This window comes from Anoplophora glabripennis, unplaced genomic scaffold (assembly GCF_000390285.2).
Source record: "Anoplophora glabripennis isolate ALB-LARVAE unplaced genomic scaffold, Agla_2.0 scaffold26, whole genome shotgun sequence".
Lineage (NCBI taxonomy): Eukaryota > Metazoa > Arthropoda > Insecta > Coleoptera > Cerambycidae > Anoplophora > Anoplophora glabripennis.
The window spans coordinates 1,424,656-1,434,528 of NW_019416261.1; the positions used below are offsets into that span (position 1 = coordinate 1,424,656).

A 9,873-nucleotide genomic window follows, 5' to 3' on the forward strand; every position below is an offset into this window, starting at 1 on the left:
AGCTAGATGAGGTATTACAGAGATAGGTCTGAAATTAGAGGGATTATTAATATCATTATTTTTATAAATAGGAACAACCTTAGAAATTTTTAAACATTGGGGGAAAATATTTTTACGTATACAGTAATTAATTAAATCGGTGCAAGGTATTAATATTGGGTCGATTATTGATTTTAAAATTTTTGTTGAAATATTATATACATCCAAACAGGGTTTGCTCTCAAAACTCTTAACAATAGCAATGACTTCCCAAGGGGACACTTCAGAAAAGGAAAAACTATTCACTGGACGGAGTAATTGGAGGCAGCTATTTAAATCGTTGTTATTAACGGGTAAATTGCTTATAACATTGTTAGCAACATTTATAAAATAGTTATTAAACTGCTCGGGTGTCAAGTTACTTAAATTATTTGAGTAACTCATTTTAGTATTATTAACTAAATTCCAAATTGCTTTTTGGGAATTTGTATGCGTTTTTATAAAAGTATCGTTAGCCATTTTCTTAGCTTTAGAAATTTCAAACCGGTAGCGAGATCTAAATAATTTAAAATTAGATTTATTATAATCTGATGGATTTCTTCTACAAAAATAAGCAACTTTAGTTAAGAAAGTGACGGTATAAAAAATATTACTTTTTAAATTGAAGAGAAAAATTTTCAAATGAAGGTTTAAACAAATTTAAAGCTTTGATATCGAAATAGCCGCGCGCCGTAATACACAAGCGCTGATGGCGGTTTTGACGGTTTAAATGCTGTTCAAATTTTGTTTAAAAGTAACACAAAAATCAAACGAATAAACGATTACGTACCAACAAACGATATGCTCTACAAAAATTGTTCAAAGATGTTTACATATGCTTCCACACGACGGTTAAAATTAGTACTAATACGCGCAAATACTTCCGGCATTTGTCGAATTTCATTAGCTGCAGCAAAAGTACGCTGTTGAAGATCTGCTGCATCGACAATAGGCATTCGGTAGGTATACATTTTGTTTCATACACCCCCAAACAAAAAAAGTCCAGAGAGTTCATATCTGGACTTCGTACAGGCCTATTTCGTCCTATCCACTTTCCCGGAAAGTTGATATGTAAAAATTTACAAACGCCATCATCAGCATGAAGAACATTTGGGCGCGGATTTGTAAAGGGACGTCTTCTAAATCCGCTAATGCGTTTGTTAAAAACTCTAAATAAGCAGCACCATTTAAATGTGCAGGTAACACTATTGGACCGATCTGTCACCAAAAACACCACACCACACATTCATTGAAAACCGTTGCTGGAAGCGAGACCTCTAATACAATGTTGTGAAAATTTAAAACAACATTCATCCCTAAAAAGCACCATGCGTGTAAAATCCGGATCTTGTGCTATTTGATGTCGAAACCACTGGCAAAATTCCACATGGGGCTGAAAATCATTGTTATTTAATGCCTGAACCTTTTGTACATGATAGGGATATAATAATAATTGTTCCCGTAGTACTCGCGACACAGTACTGTTAGATACACCCACTTCTCGACGGCCAATGTTGCGAGTATTGTGCCTCGGATCTTCCTCAACAATATTTATGATGTTTTCTTCGTTGTCAAAAACATGTTGCGGCCTTTCCCGTCCACGACCTTCATATGTCAGGTGGACATTCCCGGTATCCCGTAACCTATGAAATGCCTTTTGCACTGTTCTACTGTTAGGTTGTCGTCTGTTACGGTAACGGACCGCATAGAAACGACAAGTCTCATTTAAATTATACTACATTCTCCTTACATTAACACCATATCTGCTAGTTGAGCAGAAAACATTTTTTACGCCGATTAAGTAATACCGCAACACACAACTAAAGAACACAAGACATACTGACCTACCATCAGATTTGCTTGATTGTGGAAATCACGGGGAATATCAGCCAATTAGAAAAGCGCTTCACGCATGTAGCGAGTCCGAAGCGTTCTGGTCGTACATGTGCACAAGATGCGCAGGGGCGGCTTACATTTATGGCTAATTTTCTTAATTAATTTTCTCGAAAACAGAAGTATTTAGACAATCTGTAGCTTAATAAAAGTTGCTCAGTTTCGTATCCACTATCAGCCTTTTAAAGGAACGGAACACCCTGTATTTTAATTAAACTTGACTGAATTAACATTAATATTGAATAAATACAGCAATCATCTTTGATGAGAAAAAACATTTATATCACCAAATTTCTTACTAGTTCCAAGTAAGAAATTCTGAAATTAAAATTCCAAATTTGTTACAGTACAACATAAAGAAGAAGGAGGAGGTAGTGGACCCGGTCCAAGAAGAACCCAACCCGCTGATGCGGAAAAAGAAAACGCCTGAAGAACTGGCGAGGGAGGCTGAAGAGGCAGACGAGGACGAATTCACAAGTGAGTGCTTAGCGAGATTTAGGAATATCCGCAAAAGATGTAGTGTGATGTAGTTGCGAGCTTCCTAGAACGACGACACGCGCAAAACACGGCAAATAGATGAATAGACGACCTTTGATAGTACTTTCCTAAGATCACCCAACCTTAATGAATAAATATAGCTTTTACGCACATTACGACAGTCAATTACATACATGTAATGTTCCAAGCTTCTAAAATTAAACAGTTTATTAATCAATATTTAAAACAATAATTCAGTTCCTTTTCTGTTTGCATAAATACAAATATCCGTAATTTTATAATTAAGTCCTAGAAGTGAACTGTAACTTAATTAATTTAATATCATCAAAAAGATCAAAAACATTTATATTCTTGTAGCTCCACTATTAAATGTTAATTAATTTTAACGAGAGAATTTTTGTTAAAATTTACGCATCTGTCAAACTTAATGAATTCATACATTATAATGTTATTTTTAACAAGTTAGAGTTACACTAGTGTGGAATAGAATGATTGATAATTTGACTTACAGTGACGTATAAATTTATTTTGAAGACTTTTACTTTTTAACTCTTTTCATGAAAATTTTTATAAAATATAAATTGTACAACGAATTTTCAACAATGCTTTTTCACTTAGACGAGCTTTACTGGAAACAGTATATTGTACTCATGCAAATTTCAGGAAAATTTAAACCTGTTTCAAAATTCCTCTGACGCGTCTTGTAAATAATTTCATTCATAGTCTGGAAAGTATGACGTTGCTTTTCTAAATTCCTCAGTATGAAAATAAAATACGAATTAGAGTCAAGAGATACCTTCAAGAGATCGTTCTTTGGGTCATTTTATATTCAAGTAGTGTTGATCTAGAACAACTAGTTTTTAGAAAAACAGGGTAGTGAACTTAAAAAATATATATCATTTATTCAAATATCTCTATGTTTGACTTAGATTGATGAAATTTGCGCTAACGACATAATTAATTAATAAATAAAAAGTAACTGAATTAGTATACAAATCTGTCAAATAATAATTGAGATAATTTAAATTCTTTAACGAAATGGTTGTTTGAATTTTTGTTAATGCTGTATTTAAAGATTTATTCGAGAAATTCCATTTTAATTTACGAATAGAAGAGGTGGATATATTTATTTAGCTTAGTTATAAGCTTACGAGACGAGTATCTTGGCTTAAAAAAATCATAACTTAAAACTAATTTAAAGTGAAAGATACCTTATTCTTACCTATCTCAATTTGACTGTTTCAATTTCCAAATTACTCATTGTTATCTAAATTCTGAAATTTTTAATGGCAGCGTATCCCTATATCTCCGCCACTGGTTAACAGATTTGAAATCTAATAAAAGTGATATTTCTTTTAAACTTCAACACCTTTTATCTCAAAAATCAACCATTTTAGATATTTAATACCTTAAGGCTTTTAGTCTAACATGACCCAGAAAATAGCCTCTTGAAGTTATGATATGGCTTTCGGAAACACCCTGTAGGTTAAATTATCCACACATACATGAAAAAACAGAGTTATGTCATAATTAAAATACAAATAAACAAGATTAAATAATTAAGAATTTGCTTAGGGGGATATTTAAATAAAATATTTTTGTTTGTTTTAATACCAAGAACATTTACTCAATTGTATTGTAATTAATTTATTGTACAATATCTATATTTTGAAGGAGGTGCCAACCTGAAAATATGAAGATAATCTTAACAAAAGAAAGTCTGTGTATCAAGAATTACAAAAATAATCTCTTCTTGGAAATTTCACAAATAAATATACTCTTTCCAATCAATGGTTGACAATATTTCGGAACGAGGCTATATTTATTCATTTCTTTCATGTTATCTATATTATTGAAATTGTATTTTTTTAAGTCCGATGTTGTAAATTTTAAACAATGTAAATGAAAAAAAAACCTATGAAAAATTAGTTGTTGGTAATTGGTAAAGAGAAAACATCGAAATTCACTGGAAAATGTGATGCTTCTGAACATTTTCAGAACGGCAAGAGAAAAATCTACGGAAATTACCTCCCTTAACATCACGTTTTCCATAATTTTATTCGTAGTTTGTAGTTTACCCGATTAAATGTTTTTTATAACCCTTTATCAAAGTTAAATATTTCACAATTCATATTAAACTCTAAATGTTATATATGTGAAAATCGCGATTATTAATATTATTATAGGTCTATCGCCTGTATCTCTGAGTACAAACCAACAATAAAATTCTGAAACGTGCCTTCCTTGGCCTAAAAGTCTACGGACAATATGACTCAAAACGTGTTGCCAAAATGTACGCGATCTCTCTTTTCTTCTTCTGATTGTTCTTCTTAAATTTGGTGTTTATCATTTTACTTTGTACTTTTTGGCCGTAAAAGGCAGAGAAGAAATTTTGTATAAATGATTTTATAGGCCGCTGAAGTTAGGACCTAAAGAATTTGTTCTCAGCCTTTCTTCCTATCGTAATTTTGTAGAGTGACAACGACAAAACGTTTCATATAATTTCTCCTAAGTTTGTAACACAGAAATGACAATATCGCTTATCTTAATACTCCAAAATATCTCTAGACATTTAGTTAGAATTAAAGGAATTAAAATATATTTCAATATTTAAGAACAACAATTGATATCATTAAAACATAAATTTTAACAAACCTCTCTATCCACTAATTTGAAATTTTTGTGTTTGAAAGGGCAAAATCAACTAAATAGACGGATGTCTTTGTCGCTCTGTATGTAATAAATTTTTACTTATCAATAATATTTCTGTATTTTTTTTATTATTTAGCCGTTCTGTAATATTTTTAATAAGTGTTGTTTAATATTCTTATGTTTGAATAAACTTTACTTGCTTTTTATTTTTCTATTGTTTTATTTTTACACATTATACGTTTTCATTTTTATGTTCCTCTGCATGAATTCTTCACTTGTTTATTTGTATCAAGATGCGTAATTACCATAACAAAGAACAAGGCGAAAAATCTGATGGTGAATTTGTAAAATTTCTTATTATACCTGTAGCTTTGGTAATATTGAAAATATTGGTTTACTAGTTCTTCAGAATAAAAAAATAAAGTATTTTTAAATTGTAAATTTGCTAGAAAATACGTTTCATTTTGCTTTTCGTTTCAAAAATTGCACTAAAATTTATCAGTGTCAAATAAATAAGTAATCTGTCTTTAGTGATTTCTATTTTTTTACATAAAACAGTTTTATTCGAGGTTTTTACTATATTCATTAAATACTCGTCAAATTTATACAGCGTGTTCCACTAATTCTGGGACGTCTTTTTATATAGGATTTCTATAAACTTGAGGAGTATATTTGAACAATAAATAAATGGAGGTGCAAAAACTTCAATGGCAGACATATTTTTTTCGAAATATGTTTTTTAAAAACTTACCACGATAATACGAAGAAACATTTTTGGAAGCACTGATTCCATCGATAGCTCGTCTGGCTCTGTATATAATTTACAAATGTTTGTACAAAACGCTGAACATAAAGTTATGCAGTTAATTAATTCATTATTACTGTACTGGCTGTTTCAATACAAACTTATTTCATAAAGGCCGAAATGCTTCTAGCTTTTTTAGATTTCTGTGATCTTTATTTAAGTCCATAAAAGAACCACTTTTTAGTCGATTCACAAAACACAAAGTGCAGTTTAGCAAGAAAAAAGATGCCATAAATTCAAAGATATCTACCTTTGTTTTTTTACAATGATTTTCTTAAACCAAATTAGGGTCATATTTTCTTTAAAAATAATACGAAATTTAGCACAACCAAGTTTTTGAGTATGCTAAATACATGATATTTTAGAATATAACTTGTTGAAGGTAGGTTCGTATGTCACATTATAATATAAATTGTAAAGGTCCGTTAATATGCAACATACAATACAGAAAATTTAACCTCAAAAAGGAATATTAAATGTCATTGGGAAATATCACAGCTGGCGACCTCTGCAAGATTCGGTTTCATTAATTTATGAGAAAAATGTTAATTACTGAGAAAATATTGTCTTTTTTTATATTCTACCAATTCTTGAATTTATGGCAATTTTTTTAACGCTCTATAAAAATAGAAGTTTATTAGAAAAATTCACTTTAGCTAACTTTTTCCACAAAGCATACACTATATGGAGTGGAACCTCTAGTACAGAGTTTCTTTAAAAGTTCGAGCACTCCTAGTGGGTGGACCAGAAATTATTTAATAAGCATTGAGGATTTTTTTATTCATAGAGTGCTGATTATGTCAAATTAACATTATCAGTAAAATAAATGTTGTGCAGATTGTAAGTTATTAAATAATAATATTAGAGTTCGGGACTCGGTCGGATGATCATAGCCGTCGCGTTGGCCTTTCGCTACAGCGCATCGGACGAAACCGGTAATAACGGCAGTTATTGGTTTCGCTTTTGCTTCATCTATAGGTCTTTTAATATTCTAATAATGTCGAACGCGTCAAGTGGTAAAAAACGACATTTCGCTGATAAAGTACGCAAATTTATTTATTTTTATTTATATCTACCTGCTTATTTATTTGTTTACGACGAACACCCCTATGACTAGCCGAACCCCGAACTCTAATAATAATTCCAGACAATCCTGCTTTGTATAATTTATTTATTCAACAGTAAACCACACTGAACAATATGAAATTATATTTTAAAATTAAATAATCCTAAATTCATTATTGCTAAGTTATAATAAGTTAAATCTCAGTAAACATCATATAAGTATACTACTATATTTGCAAATAACAGCGGCGTACAGTGAATGGGCTTTTCCCTACACAATCCAGTTACCACTCTATACAGGGTGATACAGAACTTATCCAAAAAAAAAAATTCTGGATGTACAGGGGAGTCTTACAAATACAATTTTGTAAAGAAAAAATCAAAAAGGGCAGTTCGAAATTGATTTAAAAATACACTTCTGCACGGCACTGGAAACTGGTCCACTGTAAAACCTGACCTCGCACAATGCGACCGGCATGGGGGTGTGATAAAAACGGACAAAAACTTTCGCAAGGAAATAAATAAATAAAATTTTATAGCACCTATTTTATATCGGCCTATATTAATTATTAATAAAATTAATTTGTGTTTTTAAATAATAAAATCATTTGACATACCCGATGTTACAACAACAATTGTTCAAAATTTTATCCACTAACGTGTAAACACATTTGGGTCCGTCTTACTCACTTTCTACGAACTAACACAAATGATGTCTTGCTTCACCATAAAATAAAACGATATCCATCAACTCTGAGTTGCTATGCACGCAAACCATTTTTGACACTAACTACTAAAAAACTGTTGCAAACACCACAGATAACAGGTAAAAACTACCGCAACGACGGATTTCAGTATTAGGAGTCACATGGCTCTCCACGCGTATTGCGAATGACGCTAGAGACTACAGTTGTCCAGCTATGTAGTGGTTGAATGTACTATAATTTCAATATTTTTTTTCACGGAAACTATAAGGATTTTACAAACATTTTTTTTACGTTATTAACTCCATTTCTCATGCAGCATCTATTCCCAAAAATTTTTTTGGAAAAGTTGTGAATCACCCTGTATAGTTTATGCTTTGTAACTTGTTCCTAACTACTGAACATTTTTTCACCTCCAAAAAGATATTTATATTTTTAATCACATGTAAAAAATTGACCAATTTGGTCTATACCATTAGATATGGCTTATAAAAGCAATGGTTAGCTAAAAACGTCCCTAAGTGCTCTTATCACTTGTTGCTATGTTACGGAACTCTTTAACAACTCTGTTTGATTTTTACAAAATTTAAAATCATAAATAATGAAAATTAAAAAATATTAATTTACATTTTATTGCACTTTATGTCGGTGAAGAATATGTAGAATGATAATATCAAAAAATGGCAAATTGCAAATATGTGGCAAACTTAAAATTAACGTTATAAACAAAAGCTATCTTGGATCAAAGAGGCGTAGGTGATTTCTTTGTTTTTTTAATTACCGTAAAAATAATGCAAAACGAGCAAATTCAGGAGAGGCTTTTGCTTGATTCTGGGACAATTTATTTATAACGCTGTTTTGCACAACCTACTTTGTTAGTTGTAAAGAGAGCAACTAAATTTCAACTTTTTGAAATTTTTCTTTTTCAATACGTTTCTTTGAATCAATTAAAACCTATATATACGATATTAACTTCTAAAATTAACGTTTAGCAATTAAAAAATCAGTTGCAAGAAAAGGAACGAAATTAATTAACAAATACCTGGAGCAAGAATTTCACTGTAAATCGAACGACCTTTGGCACACATGTTGGCTATTGGGTTGACCGGTTTTTCCATAAATTTCATCAACATCCATCGCTTTTTGCAATAATACTGCGCAATTCGCGAAAACTAATTTTTCCGCATTCGACCTTTATTTTACAGTTAACAAATTGGTGAAATATGACTTTAGGTACCTTAAATTGTAGATAATTTAATTGTCAGCAACATAAAATAACTAATTTTCCGATAGGTCGTTTAGATTTTCATGGGCAGTTAAAAAAATTTTAAAAAAGAAATTTTACCGCCTATTTACAATTTGCCAACATAACGTCACTTCTTTCGAGTTAGTTTTCTAATATTATCATTCTATATACTGCTAATAATTTGTTTACGTTCAAACTCTAATTTGACTGGGCTAAAAGAAAATTTAACTATAATAAATAAATGCATTTGACTATTCCTGAAGAAAATTAAAAACATGAATCTCAATTAAAAAAATTGAATTAAAACAGCACGAAATATTTAATGCAATATTTAAACAAATAAGCAAAAAAAATTACCAAGTGAAACTAATTTGCTTAATCCATTTATTTATTTTCCATTTTACTCAAAACCAATATAATTTTTACTAGATTTAACGTAAAGGCACTGAATTTAATGTTACTACTATAGTAGGTATTATTTTTTGCCATTGGATTTTTCATCTGCTGCCCGAATGAGTGTTGCGTGTATCTTACATACATACTGTATACTAAATGTTTACATGTTGTTTGGATTTTCACTTTCAGAACTGAAGAACACGATAGAGACACAAGTAAATGAACTCAAGTCTCAAATAGAAAGTAAATGTGTAATGCAATGAATTTGGGGACACCACAAGGCACTTACTGCGGGCCGTCTTCACAACACATCGTCGTGGTAGAGAACACAATAAAATTTATTTCATAGTTAAGGAGATAATTGATAGCTATCAGTGATTTTTAGTTTAGTTGAGATATTACAGCTGAGGCAGCATTGCAATTTGAGCATAGTTAAGATATGGCTGAAACTGTCCATATGAGCTTGCAGATAAGTCGGGCTTTTTTCGTAATACCTCTACTGAAAAAAATCAGTTGATATGAATAATTTTTGTAGATATAACACTCTGTGATCACGTTATTTTTACCAAAAAGAGTAACTTTGTGGATGAATATTA

At 30.8% G+C, this 9,873-nt stretch overlaps 1 protein-coding gene across 1 annotated transcript in view; it reads left to right on the forward strand.

The window, feature by feature from the left end:
* Nucleotides 1-9,540, forward strand: part of LOC108905962 (complexin) — a 1,206,537-nt gene extending 1,196,997 nt beyond the window's left edge. Inside the window, exons 7-8 of the mRNA XM_018709052.1 lie at nucleotides 2,259-2,388; nucleotides 9,467-9,540. Coding sequence (XP_018564568.1) covers nucleotides 2,259-2,388; nucleotides 9,467-9,540 — 204 coding nt within the window. The remainder of the gene's footprint in view (nucleotides 1-2,258; nucleotides 2,389-9,466) is intronic.
* Nucleotides 9,541-9,873: the final 333 nt, after the last annotated feature.